The sequence below is a fragment of the Moschus berezovskii genome, chromosome 2 (assembly GCF_049115385.1).
Source record: "Moschus berezovskii isolate FMDL1 chromosome 2, NW_MosBer_1.0, whole genome shotgun sequence".
Classification (NCBI taxonomy): Eukaryota; Metazoa; Chordata; class Mammalia; order Artiodactyla; family Moschidae; genus Moschus; species Moschus berezovskii.
The window spans coordinates 17,698,350-17,723,313 of NC_142461.1; the positions used below are offsets into that span (position 1 = coordinate 17,698,350).

At 39.7% G+C, this 24,964-nt stretch overlaps 1 protein-coding gene across 9 annotated transcripts in view; it reads right to left on the minus strand.

Annotated features, from left to right (window-relative positions):
• The window catches only part of SP100 (SP100 nuclear body protein), a 101,633-nt gene that overhangs the window by 22,661 nt on the left and 54,008 nt on the right, over window positions 1-24,964 (minus strand). For 7 of the 9 annotated variants that reach the window (XM_088844958.1, XM_055397116.2, XM_088844990.1 and 4 more), the window contains 3 exons: window positions 20,423-20,476; window positions 19,726-19,809; window positions 13,185-13,238 (listed from right to left, as the gene is read on the minus strand). In XM_088844958.1, the coding sequence (XP_088701084.1) occupies window positions 13,185-13,238; window positions 19,726-19,809; window positions 20,423-20,476 (192 nt within the window). The remainder of the gene's footprint in view (window positions 1-13,184; window positions 13,239-19,725; window positions 19,810-20,422; window positions 20,477-24,964) is intronic. The other 2 variants (XM_088844994.1, XM_055397117.2) reach the window with 1 other exon arrangement.

Consider the following 24,964-nt stretch of genomic DNA (forward strand, 5'->3'; position numbering starts at 1 on the left):
TGTTATGGACCACAATTCCTTTTGTGATTACTCAGCTCTACTGTTTTATTGTGAAGGCATCCATAGACAGTTCGTAAATGGTAAAATGTGGCTCTGGCTGTGTTCCACTCAAAATTTATTTATGAAGCAGTTCATGGATTGAATTTGCCCTGTGGACCTTAGTTTGGGGAACGGTGGCCTAGACTTAGTTACAAAGATGATGCCTATCTGAGATACATCCTGTATTTCTTTTACTAACATTTCCCAGTCATTCCAAATAAAATTGAAACCATGTCTTACGTACTTCCCAAGTAACAGAGCAGCAATGTGAGCAGAGTGATGAAGCTGGACACCTGTCAAGTCTTTACTGTGCACCGGGAACGATCCTTAGAACCTGTCTCTACTGATTTACTTTATCCTTAGAGCAAATTTATCAAATAAGAACTAATACTATCCTCATCTTACAGATGAGAAAATTGATGTGCACAGCTAAAAATACAAATTAAATAAAAGCACTGAAGATTTACTTTTATAAAGAGGCAGCGATTAAAGGCAGTAATAATAGGTCTCAAGGAAAACTTTATGCTCAATTCTGTAGGTCAGATAACTGCCATAAAACTATACTTGAAAGGTTTTGACCAAAAGTGGTGGCAAAAATGAGCAAGGACTGAAAAAAAAACTAGTTCAATGGCCCAAAGAAGGGAAGCTTATAAAATTGATTGTTGTTTTTGTTGCTGTTTTTCCATCACTAGGTCATGTATGACTTTGTGACCTCACAGACTGTAGCATGCCAGGCTTCTCTGTCCTCCACTGTCTCCCAGAGTTTGCTCAAAATCATGTCCATTGAATCATTGATGCTATCTGACCATCTCATTCTCTGCTGACCCATTCTCCTTTTGCCTTCAATGTAAAATTGATGCCTAAGCTCCTAAAGTTGTAGGTAGGGTTAGAGATAGCACAAAATGTTGACTTAGATATTTCCGAAAAATGTAGTATCTGATTTAATTGCTGATTGCATCCAAAAAGATCAGGCATGTCCATGTGCATGTGTAGGTCTGCCATCATCAGCAGTATCTGACTGTTGAAGTCAGGGATGCTTTCTAGCTAAAGGTCTATGCCCATCATTCAGTTCCCATGGCTAGAATCCTAGAGTACTAATTTGCTAATGCTGGTTCCAGGAGAAAACAGCTCATACATGAAGCTGAAGTGGGCCTTGCTAGCCAGTTAGTCTCTTTATTATTATTTCATTTTACAGAGGAATAAACTCAGGCAGAAGAGACAATGTGACAGACCCAAGTCCACAGGACTACCTCAGGGGGGTGGGGAGTGGGGCAGGACAGTTTCATCACTTGTGAGTTACACAGTGTTTTATAGCTACAACTATTTCCAGCCTCAAAAGTTATCAGTTCAGCACTGCAGAAGCCCTTGGGCCTTGGGTTCTGGCTGCAGATTCCACCACCATGCTACTTGTTTGAGATATCATATTTGTCTCCCTGTCATGTTTTAGAAGTTGACTAAATCTGGTATATTTCGCAATGGTTAGTAGCTGCTGCTGCTGCTGTGCTAAGTCACTTCAGTCGTGTCCAACTCTGTGTGACCCCAAAGACGGCAGCCTACCAGGCTCCCCTGTCCCTGGGATTCTCCAGGCAAGAACACTGGAGTGGCTTGCCATTGCCTTCTCCGGGTTAGTAGCTACAGAAAGTAATTAGAGAAATAAGTCTATTAATAAAAGTATAGAATAAAACATAAGAATTTAGACGTTTAGTTACTAAAAATTATTTATATATTTATTTCCTCTTGTTTGCCTCTTTGAGGCTTATTCAGAATTTCAATTCTATGTCTTCCCCCTCTTTCTGAGAAAATAGAAAAATATAAAACAAATGCTGCTGAAAAGTTGCATTGCATGCAATAATACTTTAAAAAAATTCCATTTTACTGTAAATTGTCTAGATCCTACTGCATAAAGAAAAACAAATACTCCATGGCCTTGCACTTACCAAGCCTTTGAAGGTTAACCTGGGTTCCTAGATTTCATGTTGTTTATTCTCGCACTAATCCAGATACATTTATGTCTACATTTAAAAGAATTTAAGGCAAGTTTTATTTCTTGTATCTAAAGGAACACTTTGAGAATGATAATAATGAAAGGTGAAAATGAAAGAGAGTAAAAAAGCTGGCTTAAAACTCCACATTCAAAAAACTAAAATCATGGCATCCAGTCCCATTACTTCATGGCAAATAGAGGCAGAAACAATGGAAACAGTGAGAGACTTTATTTTTTTGGATTCCAAAATCACTGCAGATGGTAACTGCAGCCATGAAATTAAAAGATGCTTGCTCCTTGGAAGAAAAGCTATGACCAACCCAGATGGCATATTAAAAAGTAGAGACATTATTTTGCCAGCAAAGTTCCCTCTACTTAAAGCTATGGTTTTTCCAGTAGTCATGTATGGATGTGAGAGTTGGACTATAATAAAAGCTGAGCACCAAAGAATTGATGCTTTTGACCTGTGGTATTGGAGAAGACTCTTGAGAGTCCCTTGGACAGCAAGGAGTTCAGAACACTCAATCCTAAAGGAAATCAGTCCTGAATATTCACTGGAAGGACTGATGCTGAAGCTGAAACCTCCATACTTTGGCCACCTGATGCAAAGAGCTGAGTAATTGGAAAAGACCCTGATGCTGGGAAAGACTGAAGGCAGGAGGCAAAGGAGACAACAGAGGATGAGATGGTTGGATGGCATCACTGACTCAATGGATATGAATTTGATCAAACTCTGAGAGTTGGTGATGGACAGGGAAGCCTGCTGTGCTGCAGTCCACGGGGTTGCAAAGAGTTGGACACGACTGAGCCACTGAACTGAACAGTTGTTACGTGCTTATTATATGCTAGACACGAATTAAGACCCTTACATTTACTAATTTATCTCAGGGAGTTTTACTATCCCCGTTACCTATAAAGAAACTGAAGCATTCTGAAATTTAAAAAGTTAAGTTTAGCAATCCAGATTTCCTTTGCTTGAGTGGCAGAATCAATGCAGTAATGCAAGAATTTGGATTACCGCGGGATATGTGATGGTGACCTACACAAATAATACGTTGGCCATCACCTTAACCCTGAATGAAGTCTTTGGGGCTGAAAATATGAAAGAGACAAAAGAGCTTGTTCACATGGGTTTGGACAAAAAAGATCTAAAGAATTAACCAAGAGAAATTGCCCAAGTGGAATTTGTAGAAATATAATTTCAAGTCATAGAAAATCTTAGAGTGAGAGATATCAAAAAAGGTTGATTGAAACCCTATCTCAGGAGAATAGCTCTCATATATAAGAGGTGATGGGCTGTGAGAGGAAAGATGAAGGGGCCTGTGCAGGTGAATTTCTTGAATGCCATGTTCAAACACGCCGATTCCCAAGGCAGGGCCATGGAGTGTGCCCCTCTCCTTCCTTTCTTCTCTTATGCTTTGTTTCCATTTCTTCCCTGCATTCTTGCCCTTTTCTCTCTTCCTTCCTTTCTTCCTTCTTTCTTCCTTTCTCTTTCTTGCACTGGACTACAGCTTGGGCCTGTTTAACCATAGGTTCTTCGGAGAAGGCAACGGCAAGCCACTCCAGTACTCTTGCCTAGAAAATCCCATGGATGGAGGAGCCTGGTAGGCTGCAGTCCGTGGGGTCGCTAAGGGTCGGACTCGACTGAGCGATTTCACTTTCACTTTTCACACATTGAAGAAGGAAATGGCAACACACTCCAGTGTTCTTGCCTGGAGAATCCCAGGGACGGGGGAGCCTGGTGGGCTTCCGTCTATGGGGTCACACAGAGTCGGACACGACTGAAGTGACTTAGCAGCAGCAGCAGCAGCAACCATAGTTTCTTAGGCAAATGAAAAATATTTTCTGTTCCTCTATGTTTTTCTCTGGCACTGCTTGATTCACCTTCCTTCAAACCTGTTAGGCCAAATAAATTGAAGATACAAAAGTAGTCTGGTTTAGCTTAAGAGTTCTCCTTACTGGCAGATTTGGGGTTTAAGTCCAGGTAATAATTGTTCTTTGTGAAGTTTCTCTCTCAATACACCAGAGGAAGTAGAGTGGTTGTTCTTGGGTTTCCTATTCAAATATACTATCTATTGGCACCAGAGACTTGCTATAGAAGTTCAGTGCTCCCCTCCCCTCAAGACAAGTGAGGAAGTTTCCAGGATAATTAATCTGTATCTCCAAGGGCTTAAGGGAGGCAGAGGTATTTAAAGACTCAAACCTGGAAAGTCTAGAGAGGGGTCTAGAAAGTCTGAAGACCATGAAGTGGCATGGTTTTCATGAGCTTTCCCTGCGAAGGGAGAGGTTCAGTTAATTCTTGAGAGATACTGTGTCCAGGAGGACATTTTGGATGAAAGAGGTGACCCTAGGAGGGGTGTGGGCCTCTTGGAAGCTGGGAGACTAGGAAGGAAGTGGTAAGTCACCAGTTGGGTTTCCTGCATCAGGGGAACTTCAGGTGAGAAATTCTCCCTGAAAGGGGAGGATCTTTGATGAACCCTCAAATGTGACTCATGCATCTGCTATTTCTGGGAGAACTGATGGGTTTATTGTTAGAGGGCCATTCCTGCTCTTGACTCCTTCCTTCTCTCCTTCCTCCCCAACTTGAATTAGTCGAAAGCAGTAGATACTGAATGACATTAGAGAGGATGTGTAAATGGTCTAAGAGGCTGGTCTTACCCAATTTTCCCCCTACCTACTTTACAGTTTTAATATATTATATCAGCTCAGTCTTTTTAATGTTGAGTGAGAATATCACTGCTGCTGAAAAGGATTAACACAACTCTGGGGCTTATTTAAGACCTCATCCTGTGGCATAGAAAGAACAATTTAAGAAAACAGGTTTGATAAGGAAGGAAGAGAAGGAACAAATGTGATCTGTGCTTAGACTTCTCATTCCAACTACTAAATCAAATATGGCAGTGAGATTTCACAAAAACTCAGAGGACAAAATTCTTAGACCAGGTTAAGTATAACCTGGGAAATAAACAAGATGATAAAAATAAGTATGGGAGGCTTCCCTGGTGGTCCAGTGGTTGAGAATTGGCCTGCCAATGCAGGAGACATGGGTTTGATCCCTGGTTGGGGAAGAAGATCCCACATGCTGTGAAGTCACTAAGCCCATGCATCATGCATCAAAACTACTGAGCCTGTGCTCCAGAGCCTGGGAACTGAAACTACTGAGCCCACATGCTGCAACTACTGAAGTGTGCACAACCCAATCCAGTTTTCTTGCCTGGAGGATTCCATGGACAGAGAAGCATGGCAGGCTACAGTACATGGGATCACAAAGAGACATGACTGAGTGATTAATACTATGTTTGAAAATATATTTAATATATAATAATAATATATTCAAATATATATATGGTATTAGAAATAATCAGAAGAAATTGAAAGAATTTCTTCCAAATGAAAGAAATGTATATCCAAATATGTTTTCAGCTCCAGAAGAAAAGTCTTGTCATCGCTACAGTGCCATGTAAACCCAACAGCCGTGTTTTGTATGATATGATTTTAAAGAATGACCAAAAGAAATAGAGAAGAAAAACATTAGCAGAATGGGAAGGGAGCAGGAAAAAGAAGAGAGATAAAGAAGAGAATACAAGGAATGAGGTAGAAATGAAAATCACAGAACTCAGTTCAGAGAATGGGGTGTCATTTGTCTCTACGGGACCAACAGTGTGGTGTGTGCCCTGAGTTTGGTTTAAGTAATTGTGTGTATATTGGGCATAGATCTGATGTGATACCCAGGAGTCTGGCTTCTGCTTAATTTCTCCTCATTCCATTGAGAGCTGGGTTCATCAATTACAACAGACTTTTCTAACACTTTCTCCCTTATTTTCCACTCAACGCTAACTTGTCTCTGGCCACAAAGCTCTGGGTTGCATCCACATTTAAGCTCCTTTTATTGCCAAAGTGCCTCAGGTGACAACAAGGCCAGGCTTGAACCAACAGAGTCTGACTTTGCCTCTTTGAGGAGATCAGGGACTTGGGAGAAAAACGTGGAGAACAGGTAAGCAGATTGCTGTTTGTTACCCATAAGTATTCTCTCTTTTCTTTCATAGGACCCTTGGCTGCCTGTAGCCTCCCCTTGCACTTAGCTCTGACCATGTGACTAAGTGTGGGCCAATGGGATGTGAGCAGAATAGTCTGGGTCTTTCCATTAAAAGAAAAATGTGGGTGATATCCCTATCAACAGAAAGCAGTGAACAAATCCTTAGTGTTCTTGAAGAAGAGATTCAAAGTAACAGAAGACATAATTGAAGGTAAGTTCAAGAAAAAATTTCTGAAATTATTTCAAAAAATCAAATATACTTTGCGTAAGTACATGTATTTTCACTCTGTAGCAGAGAAAACAGATTCCAGTCAACCCTGAAATATATTTCAGCAAACTTACTGGACTTTAAAGATAAAGAATTGAATGGGCAGCCTGGGCCGAAAGACCAAGTCATTTTCAAGGGAGAGGACTCTCTTTGGCTGTAGAATTTTCTATAGCAACATTGAATGCCACAAAAGATTTCGGGAAAGTCTTACAAGACAGTTCTAGAAGTAAAGAACAAGCAAATTATTTTCAGGTATAAATAATAAAAGCAAGTACTTTTGAATAGGAACATTTTGGAAATATTGGTCCTATGAATACCTATTCAGAAAACTGCTAGAAGGTCCACTTCAGCAAACCAAGACAGGACTGAGACATTTTGGCAAGAAGATTAAAGTAAAAATGTAAATGAGGTGAAAGACCAGAGTGATAAGTGTATATGTCCTGAAAATATACATATAACGTAATACCAAAAAAATTTCAGAGGAAGGCAGAAATATGAGTGGTAGAGCAAGGCCATTGTCTGTTTTACTGTTGGGGTCAAGGGGTATTATTTGGATAAATAAAGGATAAATATAAAGCACTTTTAATATATGAGAGGTAAAAAATAAAGGGAACATATGGCCTAAATTGGGTGGGAGAGGAAAGAGACTGGACAGAGAAATATAGGACACATGCTAATTTTGCAAATCTACCGGGTGGGAAATTAATGGGATCTGTCTACAGAGAGGATCAAAGGTACCATATAAAGGTAATTCTAAGAGTAATTACTACAACAAAAGAATAAACCTTTGTAAATATCATAAGTATATACTCCAAACCAAAAGAAATATGGGAAATGAACAAGAACTCAACCATTCATTTCTTTTAAAGGAAAGACCCAGAAGTGGCTCATGCTTCTCCTACTCAGCAGAAATGTGGCAGGGCTAACTGCAAGAACATTTGGGAGGGTTAGTCTCAGCTAAGCAATCCTATGCCCAGCTTTAATCACTACAACCAAAATGCAAACCTTCCTAAGTATCACAAGTACACACATGCACATAAATGCATTGAAGACAGAATGCAGTGTTGACATTTTTAATATCCAAGACACTAGAACAAGATGAATCATCAGTACAAATTAACATGACAGAAACGAGTTCAAACATTTTGGTCCTAACAATAAAAGGACATGGACTTAACTCACTTATTTAAATAATATATTTTGTAATTAAATTACAAAGTAAACCCCAACTTTTAACCATATACAAAAGGCTCAAGTAAAAACACATTTTTTTTTTAAATGCTGACAATCAATGTACAGGCAAAGGTAATTTTGGCATACATCAACGAAAAGAAACCAGGGAATCCTGATCTGATTATCAAACAAAGTATAATCCAGGACAAAATATTTTAAGCAAATAGAAATTACAGGAAATATCATAAGAGGTAAAAACACTCTACTAGTAGACAATCTTATTTTTTATTACCCTCAGTCCACAGATGATCAATTGGATAAAATGAGAAGGCTATGAAAGACCCAAATAATACGTTTTAACAAAGTTGATATTATTGATACACATTCAACTTCATACCTAGAAAATGGAAATAGAGAATGTACATTTTCTCCCACCCTCTCTTAAGCAACTCTTGGGTCAGAGAGTAAATATAAATCCAAATTTCAGGCTGTCTGGCATTCAACAATAATAAAAAATATTGCCTATGAGAACCTATGTATTATTTAATTTAAAAAACTAATTCTAGAAAGAATGAAAATATGTATATATACAGCCAATCTTCATTACTCACATATTCCAAATTTGTGAAGTCACCCACTCTCTAAAATTTATCTGAAACTCCCAAGTCAGTTCTCATGGTGCTTCCATGGTCATTCATGGTGGTGTGCAGAGCAATGAAAAATTTGTGTTGCCAGACACAAATGTTCCCAGACACATGTGTTCCCAGCAGAGGGTGAGCAAGACAAAGCTGTCTCCTTGTTTCAGGTCATTTTGTAAACAAGCATCCTATTGCCATCTACTTAATTCCATGTTGTTATCATTTTTGTGCTTTTTGTTGGTAATTATGCTGCTCAAAATGGCCTCAAGCCTAGTGCTGAAGTGCTGTCTAGTGTTCTTAAGACTGTGACGTGTCTTATGGAGAAAACACAAGTGTTAGATGAGCTCCAATCAGGCATGAGTTATAACGCCGTTGGATGTGAGTTCAACATTAATGAATCAACACATATAATAAATTAGGTGTCTTTAAACAGAAACACTCATGAAACAAAGATCTATGTTTATTGGTTTACAAAAATAGGACCAGAGGTTCACAGGAACCAAACCTTCTATTTCTTTTGGAAGCAAAATTTTGCTATTAGCTACTTTGTGTTTGGGGTGACTTCATACAACCTCTATACCATGAATAATGAGAACTGGCTGTATTTGTATACACAGGTACACACACACAGTGTATTTTCAGAGTCCACCCAATTTTTTCACTGTTTTTTATTTCAGATATTATACTTTTCAATCTCAGAATTTCTATTTGGTTCTTTTTTAAAACATATATATATAGTTTTGAAACATTTTTGTGAATGGATGTGGAGGGACTAGGGAAAAAAAAGAGGAATCAAGCACATTTTTCTATACTTTTGACTCAAGCAACTGAGTAGAAATAATGCCATTTAGTGAGAGAAAGGTGGTGGATGACAGGTTTGGGAGTGAAATAAAGAAATGAGTTTCATGTGTCAAATCTGAGACTCCAAGTGGAAGTTTGGAGTCAGAAGTTGAACTTATGACTTGGCAGTTCAATAGAGAGACCAAAGGAGGTGAAATAAAATTGGTGGTCATTAACACATGGATAGAATTTATAGCTACCAGACTGGATGAAATACCTAGGGATGCAATCTCAGCTACACTCCAACATGTAGATACAGGAAGCTGTGAAGGGACCATCACCACCAACAGTACCACAACTATCAACTCTCTGATCAACATTACCAACAAATAACCAGGAAGGAGCTATAAGCAAGCAGGAGATCATGATACTTTATCAGACAATAGAGTGCATCAAATTCTCCCGGCTTACTTACCTGATCACAGTGATGCCAAGACCCACTGAGTGTTAGGAGCCAAGAAGCAGCCAACAACCTCCCAGTCAGAAAGGCCATGATCATACCTCCCTCTGATAGGCCAACCAGCTTCATCCTCTTGACTGGAGAAACCAGCTTGTTAGAAAGAGATCCCTTCAGGTCTAAAGCCCAGGCTCCTGGGAGGAGGTCTGCCTCCCCATCCTCAATGCTCCCCACGCCTGCTGCCTACTCCTGCCTCATCCATGAGGTCAGCAGAGCTGCTCATCTATGGTCAATCTGTATAGTCCTCTTGGAAGGATGTGGTGTAGAGGCATCCTTATCATCGCAATGAGATCTACAGAGAATCTTCCTTAGCCAACAACACTGATTACAACACTGTACATGACAAAGAACCAACAATGAAAACTGACCAACCTTCTAATTTGTAGTTTCCTAACGCTGGATGGCATCACCGACTCAATGGACATGAGTTTGAGTGAACTCTGGGAGTTGGTGATGGACAGGGAGGCCTGGCGTGCTGTGATTCATGGGGTCGCAGAGTCGGACGCAACTGAGCGACTGAACTGAACTGAACATTTCCTTATCCCTCCCTTTATTTCAACATTTTTTCCCCAGATTTAAGTATACAATCATATACTTGGATTAAACTTTACACAGACTGATAGAATTAGTCATTTAAATTACTCTTCCAAAACATTCTTAGATGCATCAATATACAGAAACTTAACTATTTCTAATGCAGAGTTTCTTCTTACCTGCCACGTGGTGCTAGTACTTTTAACCTGGGCCAAGGATAGTTGGAGGCATAAATCACTCCAAATATTTGGGGTATGACATTGGCTTAATCTTGTGGAATTAGTCCTTCTTGGTTTCATCATGGTGGAAAAATATGGAGGTGCCCGCCTTGCATTTAGCACCTAAGGTTGCTAGATTGTGAGGCTGTGTCAATATGTATATTTGTCACTAGGAACCTCTATTGTGACTGGACCCTGGGCTATGTTGCAAATGAGACTCTAGACCCTTTGCCTCTAGGTGAAACTCAGAATTATTTTTAAAGGGAAGCTCTGAGTTCACTTCTTTATTCTGTGGAAGTAGGGAATCATTGTAAAGTATCCTGCAATGTTCTATAAGATGAGCTATAGGAATTTTATCTACAGCCAACAGCAACTCAGTCTTTTGCATGAGTGCAAGCTTGGCCAAAGTCTTTCAAAATCTTGGAAGCCTTCTATACCTTTGTTTTTGGGGACACCCAAATCTGGCTTTTCCTTCAATTATGCTAAATTCCTACACAACACCAGTAATAATGCTCACTTTTGAAGTCTGTTTATATATCTTCACCCAAAATAAGTACCATGAGGAAAGACTGAGTTTTAGCAGCCATTAGTAGAGACGTGGTCTGATTTTTCAGGAAGGAGAAGTTGTAGAAGGGTTGAGAGTATGAAATGCGTAAGTTGAGAGGTGAAAATGGAAATGGGATGAGCCCCATAAGGATGAGGTCTGATAAATAGAAGGTGTATAAAGAAGGGTCCTCAGTATTTGGAGATCAAAGAACAATACAGAAAATATTTTACAATGCTGGGAATAATAATTAACCTATAAGTAGTAAATACTTATTAAATACTATATGAGAGAGATAGTCTTAAAAAAGATTTATCCTCGCTTAAATCACTAAATAAATCATTTACGTTACATATTTAGGTGAAGACAAGAAAGGAAATCTGAACAGAAAAAAAATAAAGGATCTCAAACTAGTTCAGATTTAGCAACAAGATTGGAAACTGTAGTAGAAAAATCTATATTCATCATATTTTACTGTTTTTAGGTAAGATTCTTTCCAAATACTTTCTCTATTTCTGCCAACAAAATCCAACTCTATGGGTCTGTGTTTCAAGGCTAACTAATCAAATTCCAGAGACCAAATTTTTTAAATGTAAGTCTTTGTACCTAACAAAGAATTACACAAAGAGAACAAGGGGAAGTCCTCTCAACCCATAGCTTTAGAAGGAGAGACAGAATTCCCTACATTAAAACTAATGCAAAGAATTGCCTTACATGGGACTGATGTCCCACGTAAAGCATATGAATGATGGGAACATATGTATATCGATGGCCGATTCATATTGCTGTATGGCAAAAACATCATAATATTGTAAAGTAATTATCCTCCAATTAAAATAAATAATAAATTCAAAACAATAATTGCCTGGAAAGTATTAAATTGAGAATTTTCATAAGAAGGTAAGACATGCCTGTTTGTAACCATTACCAATTTTTTCTATTCTCTGTAATACAAATTTGCCTTGAAAGAGTTATTTGGAAGGGTCCTATAATACTCCCCTCATTAGAAAATATTGCCACTTATTACAAATTTCTTAAGAAACTTAATTTTGATTGGATGTCTTGATCACTTGGAGGCCTGGCCCTAATATTTTAAGTGAAAGGTGGATCCTTACACTATTATATAGAAGCCCCTAAGATTTTATATTAAATCAGAAAAAGATCCCTGGCATTCTGATTTCCTCATATGCAAATAGGCAATAAAATGACCATAGATTTCTTACTTAAAAAGATTTTGAGAGTCTTATCTCATTTAAATTTATTCCAACTCTTCTGTAATGGGAAAAAAATATTCATAGATGGAAACAAATGTGTACAGTATATAAATTTTTTAAAAGTGTAAGAAAATTCTTAGTGGAAGAACATTAAATAAGACATAAATAAATGGGTATGTCTCTGTTCTCCCTAAATTATTCTGCAAAATCAATGTATTTCTAATTAGAGTTTCCAAAGAACTTGGGAAGGAGATGGGGAGGGAATCTTCTTGAGCTAATTCTAAAATTCACCCCTAGCATCAGTCTCTTTCTACTTCTGAGCTCTCCCTTTTCTCCTGCAATGTTTTTATAAAAGAAAAACTAATATTCAGACAAGTAAATATGCTGTGTGATCAAAGTGCCTATATACAAATAGGCAAAACTCATGGGATTTTGGTGAAAATATTAAAAATTATCAGGTACTTCAAATATTCTAGAATCAAATATAGAGCAATATTTTTTAAAATCTAGAAATGGCTATTATAAATATGATAGGAAACCAAAGAACTAGAGAGAAAAAGGCTAACAAATTTGACCTCCTAAAAATTTAGAACTTCTTTAAGACAAAATATTCCGTTAACAAACCTAAAAGAAAAACAACAAATGGGACAAAATATTAGGAACATATAGGACCAAGATTTAGTGTGCATGTATCTGATACAAAGATTTCTATAGTCATGCAGTATAGTAAGAAAAAGACAAACATAACAGGAAACACTGACCGAGCATTCCATGACAAAGCATTCTATGAAGAAGGAAAACAAACGACCAATAACAAATGGAAAATACTCAACCACACTAAAAATGAAAAGAGTGGATGTTAAAGCATCTTTTAAAAAAGGTTTTTTGTAGTTCAATTTAAAATGTTACGTATTTTAATTTTCTAGGTATGATATAATTTTTAAGAGAGAGAGTATGCATAGAATTACTCTATTTAGATAAATAAAACTGTATTACAAAAGGTGTTAACACATGCATAGAAAAATTCTGGAAATGTATATGTTAATATTTACAAGAAACATTTTAAAGTAAGAATAAAAAGCAAGATATTCACATGAAGATATGAGCATTTTGAAAAATAATTACTTTAAAAGGCCTTTACTTTTTCTTATTAAAGGTACAGAAAATATAATAAACTTTAGCATTAAAAAATAGTTCATTTGTAACATGAAAATCGAGTAAATTCTTATGCAGTCTTACTTCTTTTCCCACCGTGTTTTCCCAAAGTAGAATTGCTTCCAATATCCGTGGGATCTAGAAAGTAACAGGTGGTGGTCAGAAACGTTAAAAAACTGTAAAATCTCTTCACTACTTATGTGCATCAGTTTCCTCATTTATGAAACAGGGGTAGCAACAGGTATGCCATTCAGGTTTTACATTTTTTATGAAGATTAAATAAGATCTTATTTGCAAAAGCTAATGAGAAATCACTACATGAATCAGTAACATGTTAGAAGGCCTCGTCCAAAACTCTCTGGTGAGTTTACAAATAGTTGTCTGAGGTCTTTTGTTTTCTGATAGGGAGTTTGGGTGAGCTCTGGGAGTTGGTGATGGACAGGGAGGCCTGGCGTGCTGTGATTCATGGGGTCACGGAGAGTGGGACACGACTGAGCGACTGAACTGAACTGAACTGAACTGAACTGAACTGAAAGGATTGTTTGTTTTTTGAGGTCTTTCCAAGGTTGTGACAAAATGACGCTATTATCTTCCAGCAGAAGAACAAATTTATTTCTTTGCCCCATGATATTGTCGATTTCACCAATGTGTTTCAACTACATCATTCAGGTATAATCAGTTGGACCCATTCTGTTAAATAGAATTCTTTCCTCCCTGCAGTTCGCCGAAGGGTCAGGTCAGGTAAGTGCAGAGAACAGGGTTATGACATGGACTGAGTGCACACTCCCCGTCAAGTGTGTTTAGACCCAAGTGCATCAGGAGTGGGAGCTCTGATTTCAGACTCCTGACATCCTGCAGCCCAAGGTCCTGTGACCTTCACCTTCTGTAATTGGTCCACCCCCTGTTGGCAGCTGCTTGAAGTTCTCCTTGAACACTGATCACTTTCCACAGCTGCTCCTGGGTCTGGGGTATCTAGTCAACCACCTCTACCCTGACCTTGGGTGGCCTTACCCATTCTATCAATGCTTGGTGACTTTCAGTCATTGCTTCTTGGCCTCTTGGGACACTTTTTGGAGAATACATGACACAGGAGCACTTCTCAGTCCTTGGCGCTCTGCTCCTGAGTTACGGCTTGTAAAGAAATTTTCACTTACCCCTTCTCCCCTCCCCTTTCCCTGACTCCCACACCACAGGGTGACTCTGCCTCTGACATCTCTTTCTCTTGTTGCTGCTCCTCACTGTCCATGTCCCTTCCTTTTAATCTGCTTTTACTCTTCACCCCAAATATGCATTTCTATTTTTCTATTTTTTTCTTTATATACTTCTCCAATCCACTCATTGATGACATTTTTACAATACATTTGTACTTACTTTTATGTGACATTATTCTTTTCCAAAAATACTGTTTGTTACATTTATATGTATACACATAATCAATTATTAAAGTAACTTTAGTAGATATTCTCATATAAATACTGTAATAAACGAATTTTTGCCAAATTTCCAAATGTTGAAACACAGAAGGTAGACTCTTTTTTTTCTGTTCATTCAACAAGATTGCTGAAGATCTCTCACGTGTCAGGTGCTGAGGTGAATGATGGTGATGATGCAGGGCAGAAGACTACTGAAGCATCAGTGCTTATCAATCTTATGAGCAACCAGGGAACTGATGCATAAAGAGGGATGCACATTGAAACACGGAGACTGTTCAGACACATTGTACAGACTACTCTGGGGATGCAGAAGGCAGGAAGAACTAGCCCGGTTTGAAATGAGGGGCCTTTTCTAGAGGAAGAATCACGGAAGCAGGAGGTAAACAGATTAGGGAGAAAGGTGACTAAAATGACAGCCCCAAATGGATGGGAGCCCACATACGAAAGTCTGGATTCAGCAAATGCAGGAAACCAAGAAGAGTTCAGTGTGTCTGAACACAGAGTGGGACGGTGAGAGGCAGTGATGGGGATGGAGAAAGATGCAGGGGCCTCAGGGAGGGAGTCTGGAAGTCACTCAGAGAAGAATTAATTTATTCCAAAGGAAAATTAAAGGACACTTGGCTATTACATAGAAGAGAAGCATGAACACATTCACATTTTTGAAAGATCAGCTTAGCTAAATCACTTAGACTGTGTTTGGTGGGAACAACGTTAGAAGAAGGAGAACAAACAGGAGCCTGTGGAGCTAGTTCGAGTGAGAAGTGATTCAGACGTGGATAAGGGTGCTGACATGGAGATGGAAATAAGTGGACAGGCTGGAGACATTTAAAAGGAATAACTGATAGAGTTAGGTGACAGATTGTTGTTGTTCAGTCGCTAAGTCATGTCTGATTCTTTTGTGACCCCCATGGACTGTAGCCCACCAGCCTCCTCTGTCCATGGGATTTCCCAGGCAAGAATACTGGAGTGGGTTGCCATTTCTTTCTCCAGGGGATCTTCTTGACCCAGAGATCTAACCTGCATCTCCTGCCCTGGCAGGCAAATTCTTTATCCCTGAGCCACCAGGGAAGCTCAGGTGACAGATGAGTTATGTCAATTGAGATGTCTCTGTCATGGATGACTGAGAAGTTCAAGTTGAAATAATGAGTCAGTTAGTAAGTGTTTTAGAGATAGAGAACATTGGAGGAGCAGATACTGGTTTTCAGGTGAAAGATGATGTGCTCAGTTTTGAAAGTGTTGAGTTTGAAGGTCTTTGAGAGATATCTAAGTGGAGAAGTCTAAAACCTTAAGAGCTTGGCCAGGTCTTTCTGATACTTGGATAATGGAGTTTGAAGACAGAAGACAGAAGACAGAGTCAGGCTGGGCTGGAAATGTGGGTTTAGGAACAATCTGATTGTAGATGGTGATTGATGCTGTAAGAGCACATGAAACTCCATTGGCGACGTCTCCTAAGAACTGGGTGAGTTACAGGAGCCATTTTGATACCTGGGGACACCTGACCCTAAAAACTCACTGCCATTGTGAACAGTGTTGCTTTGGTCTCATGAGCATGTCAGATCCACAACTTCTCCATTTCTCTCCTCTTTCTTTTTCACTGTCCCGCTTCTCTCTACCATTTTCTTCTCATCTTTTAACCATTTATCTCTGTGTTCAGTTCAGTTCCGCCACTCAGTCATGTCTGACTCTTCGCGACCCCATGGACTGCAGCACGCCAGGCTCGCCTGGCCATCACCAACTCCTGGAGCTTACTCAAACTCATGCCCATTGAGTCAGTGACGCCATCCAACCGTCTCTCTGTACCTCATCTTTATCCCCTCCACTGATTACTTCCTGTATGTATCTCATTCCATCTGGTTTTCTACGATTCTGTCTCTGGGGCTAGTGTTATTATGGAAGTGATCCTCTCTATGCTGTAACACCCCTTTCTAATTTTTCTTTTTTCAATTTTACCTTGATCTTTTGGCTTTAAAATATTACAGTCTTTGCATTTATCTATTTTTTCTCCAATGATATTTAGCTTCATCTCGCAGTTTACCACTTTCATTGTCACCATTTGCTTGCTCTTCTGACACTGGCCACTCTATTGATTATTATTATTGCCAGTTCTCTATGAGTTTCCTGCATCACAGGCCTATCAATCACAGACTTTATTATCATGTTTATGGTAAAGTTCCTAGAGATATCTTGAAAATTACCCATCGTCCTCTATAAAACTTCCCAATCTGGTGACATTTGGGTCTTGTGAAACTTGAAACATACCCAAACATCTTTTAATTTGAAGAAACTTACTCAGAATATCTTTTCAGCCTGACTCTTCCATTATTATTAAAGAAGGAAGAGCTTTTCCTCTGGGCAGACAGGGAAACAAAGAAAACTGATAACTAGTATCACAATAGGCTTTTCTATCACATGCTAATAGACTGGCATCTCTTCTGACTCTATTTTTAGAGCTTTGAATCCACATGTCACTGGAGGGAAATAAGGAAACAACAGACTGCAGATGGTGACTAGCAAACATACTTTGATGTGGTCATGCTGATCTATGTCCGCAACTCAGATGGGCTGCGGAGAAATACATCTGCTCCATTGACCACTCTTCATATCCAGCGGAGATTTGCTCTCTTTCTACCTAGCCACGCCTCCTCCTTCTCTTCCTCTTTTTGGTCTCCTTAGAAAATTTATCTCCATCACTTTGATTCTGTGAGCTTCTCTGCCCCTGATGTCTCTTGTCTTCTGTGTTGATTTCTCTCATTTCATCAGTTATACTCTTTACTTTTTTTTAAAGAATTATTCATTGTTTATTTGAAATTCAGATTTAATTGCAGGTCCTATATTTTTAATGTTTATTTATTTGGCTGCATTGGGTGCTAACTGTGGCACATGGGCTCCAGAGTGCCTGGGCTCAGTAGTTACAGCACGCAGACTTGGTTGCTCCACGTCACGTGGGATCTTCCCGGATCAGGGATCGAGCTTGTGTCTCCTGCATTGCAAGGCAGACTCTTAACCACTGGGCCACCAGGGAAGTCCAGTTATATTGTTAACATCTGTTTTTTTAAAAATTTCTCTGTTCATCCTTTCTCGTCTTATCTTTTTAGGCGTTTTGTAAGCCATATAGCTGGGTCCATTCCCACCCTCTTTGTTTGTGGTTTTTGCTTTTTCCCTCTCAATCTAGATATATATATTTCAATATTCACACTAATACTGGTGGTTAAATATATTCATCAATATATGCACATATATATGCATATGTGTGTGTATATGTGACATACACACACATACATATATACATATGCATTATTTGTTGTTCAGTTGCTCAGTCGTGTCTGACTCTGCAACCCCATGGACTGCAGCACACCAGGCTTTCCTGTCCATCACCAACTCCCAGAGTTTGCTCAAACTCATGTCCATCGAGTCAGTGATGCCACCCAACCATTTCATCCTCTGTCATCCCCATCTCTTCCTGCCTTCAATCTTTCCCAGCATTGGGGTCTTTTCTAATGAGCCAGCTCTTCACATCAGGTGGCCTAAGTATCAGGGCTTCAGCTTCAGCATTAGTCCTTCCAATGAATATTCAGGGTTGATTTCCTTTCAGACTGACTGGTTTAATATCCTTGTAGTCCAAAGGACTCTCAAAGAGTCTTCTCCAACACCACAGTTCAAAAGCATCAGTCCTTTGGTGCTCAGCCTTCTTTATGGTCCAACTCTCACATCATACATGACTACTGGAAAAACCATAGCTTTGACTATATGGACCTTTGTTGGCAAAGTAATGTCTCTGCTTTTTAATATGCTGTTTAGGCTTGTCATAGCTTTTCTTCCAAGGAGCAAGTATCATTTAATTTCATGGCCACAATTACCACATGCAGTGATTTTGGAGCCCAAGAAAATAAAGTCTCTCACTGTTTCCATTGTTTCCCCACCTATTTGTCATGAAGTGATAGGACCAGATGACATGCATTTATTATCATTAAATACACTTTCTTGCATCAGACACTGATACATTCTCCTGTGACGATGACAGATCCCTTGTATCTCATCTTTGGACTCTGATCATGCAACACAGCTCTTATCTTTCTGTTACATAAAATAGTCACTCCTTTTTTATACTTAAACATTTGTACATCCATTAATATTTCCTCATCCCAAAGTGGGGAAGTAAGAGCTAGCCTGCCTAATTCTTAAAGACTGTGATGACAGAGTAAGATCTTATTTGCCAAAGGAATTTAAAGTACCATTGGACAATCTAATTACAATCTGTTGAATATCTGACAAAATCTATACTAAAGTTTTAGAATGGTTGATCTGAAGCTTTTATTTCTGTCTATAATTACACAGCAGGACCAGTTGTCTTTTGATGTTTTTATAATTACAAATGGCATTAGTGTCAACCAGTATACCACTGTAGAAATTTAGGATTTTGGTGTTAGTAGACATGACAGTAAGTGCTTAAAAAGATACCATCATTGTGGTAATTGTTTCTGCTAAAATAGGAATATAAAAGTATACACATTTAGTGACTAGGGCTTCCCAGGTGGTGCAGTGGGAAAGAATCCGCCTGCCAGTACAGGAAATGTGGGTTCAATCCCTGAATCAAAAAGTTCCCTTGGAGTGCTGCTGCTGCTGCTGCTAAGTCGCTTCAGTCGTGTCCGACTCTGGCTTCCCCGTCCCTGGGATTCTCCAGGCAAGAACACTGGAGTGGTTTGCCATTTCCTTCTCCAATGTGTGAAAGTGAAGTCGCTCAGCCGTGTCTGACTAGTAGCGACCCCATGGACTGCAGCCCACCAGGCTCCCCTGTCCATGTGATTTTCTAGGCAAGAGTACTGGAGTGGCTTGCCATTGCCTTCTCTGTCCCTTGGAGTAGGAAATGGCAAAACCAGTCCAATATTCTTGCCTGGGAAATCCCATGGACAGAGGAACCTGGCAGGCTACAGTTCATGGGGTCGCAAAGAGTTGGACATGACTGAGCACACACACATTATTATATTATATTATTATACTTATTTTGTTAAGCGTGAATTTATAATAATTTCCTGCCTCCTTCCATTTTCTAAAAATTCCAGAAGTAGTTCCCAGGATTAACTGGATACAAGGTAGTCAGGGAGCTCAGAATGAAATGCATCTGGAAGCAGTAGCTTTAAATTCAGACTCCTGACATGTTGCAGGCCAAGGCTGGACATCCTAATCTTCTTTACCTGACCCATTTCTTAGGGCTGAACTAGATGTTGCCTGAGGCTCTCCTTCATTACTCAAGTCTGATGAGTCACCACCGCTCATCCCTGCAGAAAGAAATAAAAGTACTTTACAATCTCAGTCTGTGTCCTAGGACCAATCAATACAGCATGGAATTCTTTAACAGGAAATTTGGAAAAGGGAAGCTTGTGTAAGAGGGTTAAGGATAATTCTCCCACCAGGCCACCCCGTGGCTCCATCTGACCTGGTGGTCAAATTTGCTCCAGGAACCACCCCCAAGGCTGGAAGTGGGCACAACTTTGCTATGGAAGGCACTCCCTTTGGTCACTAGCTTTTACCCTTTTCTCTTGTCTGTACATATTAATATTCCTGCTTTCACTCTGTTTCTTATCCAGAGAGACCATGGAAGCAACAATTTTAACATCAGAGCCTCCATCAGCTGGGCCCTCAGTGAGCACCCCTCCAACCTGAGAACTACTTTATCCTTTTATGTGAGTGAAGAATAAACTTGTATTGCACTGTGACACTCAACTTCTTGAGGTCTATGTGTTACATCAATTAGCCCAGCTCACCTAATTCAAAATAAATGTGAATCATCTAAAATACTTATAAATCTATTGCTTCATTTTCAATGATATAACCAAAGAAAGATATAGCAAAGAAAGATATTTGTAACAGCAAGAGTTTAATTGTTCTTACGTCTCTTCCTACTGCTTGTTCTGAAAATAGACGTGCTTCCAATGGCTGACGGATCTAGTAAGCAAAGGAAAATACAACCAGTAATCTATATCAAAAAGAGTTATGAACTTATGAATACTCACATCACAGACAGGACATAGGCTATAAAGATGCAATGATGAACATCACTGTCTCTTCTCATCTAAGGGAAAGAGATTACTACCAAATGGAGTGAAGACCCCCAATCCTTCAGCCTTAGTTGCGAAGTCAAAGAAATTTTGAAAACCAGTATTTTTTCATAGGCTTGCAGGTAACTAATTTGGCAACGAACCTGGACTTGGGCAGCCATGAGTTCAATAAAATATTTATCACAGTTGATGTGAATTCACACAATTTGCTGCAGGAACACTAACACAGTCTATTTGAGAATGAGATTCTGTCCCAAACTTATTGGGTTGCCTTGTAACCTCTAGGATATACACCATACTGCCTTTCTAAAATAATAAAGTATTATTATTTTACATCTGGCGTTAAAATTTTATCAATTTTTATTGGGGTATAGTTGCTTCATAATGTTGTGTTAAAGATTTTGAATAAAAGATTACAAATGTTTCCTAAGAGTCCAGATTGCTATTTCTGTCTCTTCTGCTAAGTTTCTGTAAGTTTCCATATATGATGTGTAATGGGCTTCCCTGATGGCTCAGATGGTAAAGAATCCACCTGCCAAGGAGGAGATGTGGATTTGATCCCTGGGTTGAGAAGATCCCCTGGGGAAGTGAATGGCTACCCACTCCAGTATTCTTGGGGCTTCCCTGGTGGCTCAGGGCGATAAAGAATCTGCCTGCAATGTGGTAGACCTGGGTTTGATCCCTAGGTCGGGAAGATCCCCTGGAGAAGGGAATGGCCACCCACTCCAGTATTCTTGCCTGGAGAATCTCATGGAGTGAGGAGCCTGGTGGGCTACAGTCCTTGGGTTCATAAAGAGTTGGACATGACTGAGTGACTAAACTTTCACTTTTATCAATATGATGTGTTCAGTTCAGTTCAGTTCAGTCGCTCAGTCGTGTCCGACTCTCCGCGACTCCATGAATCACAGCACGCCAGGCCTCCCTGTCCATCACCAACTCCCGGAGTTCACTCAAACTCATGTTCACAGAGTCGGTGATGCCATCCAGCCATCTCATTCTCGGTCGTTCCCTTCTCCTCCCGTCCCCAACTTTTCCCAGCATCAGAGTCTTTTCCAGTGAGTCAACTCGTCGCATGAGGTGGCCAAAGTATTGCAGTTTCAGCTTTAGCATCAGTCCTTCCAATGAACACCCAGGATTGATCTCCTTTAGAATGGACTGTTTGGATCTCCTTGCAGTCCAAGGGACTCTCAAGAGTCTTCTCCAACACCACAGTTCAAAAGCATCAATTCTTCAGCGATCAGAATAGGAAAAATAAGAGATCTCTTCAAGAAAATTAGAGATTCCAAGGGAACATTTCATGCAAAGATGGGCTCGATAAAGGACAGAAATGGTATGGACCTAACAGAAGCAGAAGATAGTAAGAAGAGGTGGCAAGAAGACACAGAAGAACTGTACAAAAAAGATCTTCACGACCAAGATAGTCACGATAACGTGATCACTGACCTAGAGCCAGACATCTTGGAATGTGAAGTCAAGTGGGCCTTAGAAAGCATCACTACGAACAAAGCTAGTGGAGGTGATGGAATTCCAGTTGAGCTATTTCAAATCTTGAAAGAGGATGCTGTGAAAGTGCTGCACTCAATATGCCAGCAAATTTGGAAAACTCAGCAGTGGCCACAGGACTGGAAAAGGTCAGTTTTCATTCCAATCCCAAAGAAAGGCAATGCCAAAGAATGCTCAAACTACCGCACAATTTGCACTCATCTCACACGCTAGTAATGTCATGCTCAAAATTCTCCAAGTTAGGCTTCAGCAATATGTGAACCATGAACTCCCAGATGTTCAAGCAGGTTTTAGAAAAGGTCGAGGCACCAGAGATCAAATTGCCAACATCCGCTGGATCATGGAGAAAGCAAGAGAGTTCCAGAAAAATATCTATTTCTGCTTTATTGACTATGCCAAAGCCTTTGACTGTGTGGATCACAATAAACTGTGGAACATTCTGAAAGAGATGGGAATACCAGACCACCTGACCTGCCTCTTGAGAAACCTATACGCAGGTCAGGAAGCAACAGTCAGAACTGTACATGGAACAACAGACTGGTTCCAAATAGGAAAAGGAGTACGTCAAGGCTGTATATTGTCACCTTGCTTATTTAACTTCTATGCAGAGTACATCATGAGGAACGCTGGGCTGGAAGAAGCACAAGCTGGAATTAAGATTGCCGGGAGAAATATAAATAACCTCAGATATGCAGATGATACTACCCTTATGGCAGAAAGTGAAGAGGAACTCAAAAGCCTCTTGATGAAAGTGAAAGAGGAGAGTGAAAAGGTTGGCTTGAAGCTCAACATTCAGAAAACAAAGATCATGGCATCTGGTCCCATCATTTCATGGGAAATAGATGGAAAAACAGTGGAAACAGTGTCAGACTTTATTTTTTGGGGCTCCAAAATCACTGTGGATGCTGATTGCAGCCATGAAATTAAAAGATGCTTACTCCTTGGAAGGAAAGTTATGACCAACCTTGATAGTATATGATGTGTAAAGGACCTTAAATGTTTATGTGCTGGAGTTTTCTCATCTGTGAAATAAGGGAACAACAGTCTTCTGACTGACATTTTAGGCTGTTATGAAAATAAAAAGATATGTTATTTTTGAAGATATTTTTGAATATGACTATAGGTCAGTGTCATGTTGCAGGTATGTCATGTTGGAGTCCTACCCAGTACTGCCTTGTACTCTCCATGTGAATTCATAAAAGATACTCGTGAGTGCATGCATGTGTGCTAAGCCACTTCAGTTTTGTCTGACTCTATGTGACCTTGTGGACCATAGCCCACAAGGCTCCTCTGTCCATGGAATTCTCCAGGCAAGAATGCTGGAGTGGGTTGCCATGCCCTCTTCCAGGAGATCTTTCCTGACTCAGAGATTGAACCTGAGTCTCTCACACCTCCCCCATTAGCATGTGGATTCTTTACCACTAGGGCCAACTGGGTAGAACAAAAGACCCTCAAACTTGGAAAGATCAAAAGACCCTCAAACATTACCAATTCCAGTTTCCTCATCTATAAACCTGGGAGAACCTGGTTACCCTCACTCCCTGTTAAGGTTTTTGTAAAAACAAAATGAAGCTTTATTTACAAAAACCCTATGAGAAATCACTATTAGCCAACAGTTTAACTATAATTAGGGTTTGAGAGTATTTGGTCTGAAGCCATTTTTCCATCAATAATTTAACAGAAGCACAAATTACTCTGTGAAGACTTTCTAAGTTGGGGACTAAAAATAATATTAACAATGAATAGAGGAATACTGTGCTTAGTACACTCTATAGAATAAAAGCATGCTGGAGAATAGATACACTATTTCCACTCTTTAGCATTAATAACTGTGATAGTGTGTACTAAAAATATCATTTTACTAGCATATTTTTACTACATTTTCAATATAGCAACTGATTGGGCTCACCCAGTTAAACAACAGTTTATATATAATACCTTCTTGCCTCTTTCCACTTCCCAACATGGCCAGATAAGTTAAATGTGGAAAATGATATCCTAGAAGTAATTAAACCAAGGCATATGGAGAATGATCAGAATAAGATTCATCAGGAAAACAGAACTCTGGATTTAGACTCTGGATATTTGTGGTCCAGGGCTGCAATCCTGATCTTCCTACTTGAGCCATCTGGGATGGAGAGACGGTGGCTTCTTCGGCCTCTCCTCCCTCACTTGATCCTAAAGACTCAGGTTATTGGCCTCTGCACAGAGGAACTTCTTGAGGAGTCTGGGTGTGTGACGAAGGAACCCACTGAGCAGGAAATTCCCTAATAAGAAAACTCACAAAGTCTTGAAAAGCCAAGGAGAGTGTGGTCTGTTCATCTAAGTCACCTGCCATTTAGGTTAGTGATGCTCCATCCCCTATCCCCAGAGCAGAGACAATTCAAATGCAAGGGGAGACTTTGCCTACTTGAAATTTAACCATCCTACCCTTCTCTGTCTTCTACTTCTGACCCCTTCTATTGTCTTTTTCACATGTCATTCATCTGCTGATTCTCACATAGGGTACCTTAGAAACCTGTTCAAGACTGAGTCTCCTTTTCCCACATCCTCCCACCCCCTGCCAACCTGGTGCCCTTGAACTACTTGCAAGCCTGGAAAATAATCTTCTCATGTGTCTGAACCATAGATATGTTTGGGGACTATCTTTTAGAGCCATTTACCTACAGAACTTTAGCTTCTTCAGCGTTACTGGTTGGGGCATAGGCCTGAATCACCATGATTATATTCACGATGACCTTTTAGAACTAACACACCAAAAAGATGTCCTTCTCATTATAGGAGGTTGGAGTGCAAAAGTAGGAAGTCAAGAAACACCTGGAGTAACAGGCAAATTTAGCCTTGGAGTATGGAATGAAGCAGGGCAAAGGCT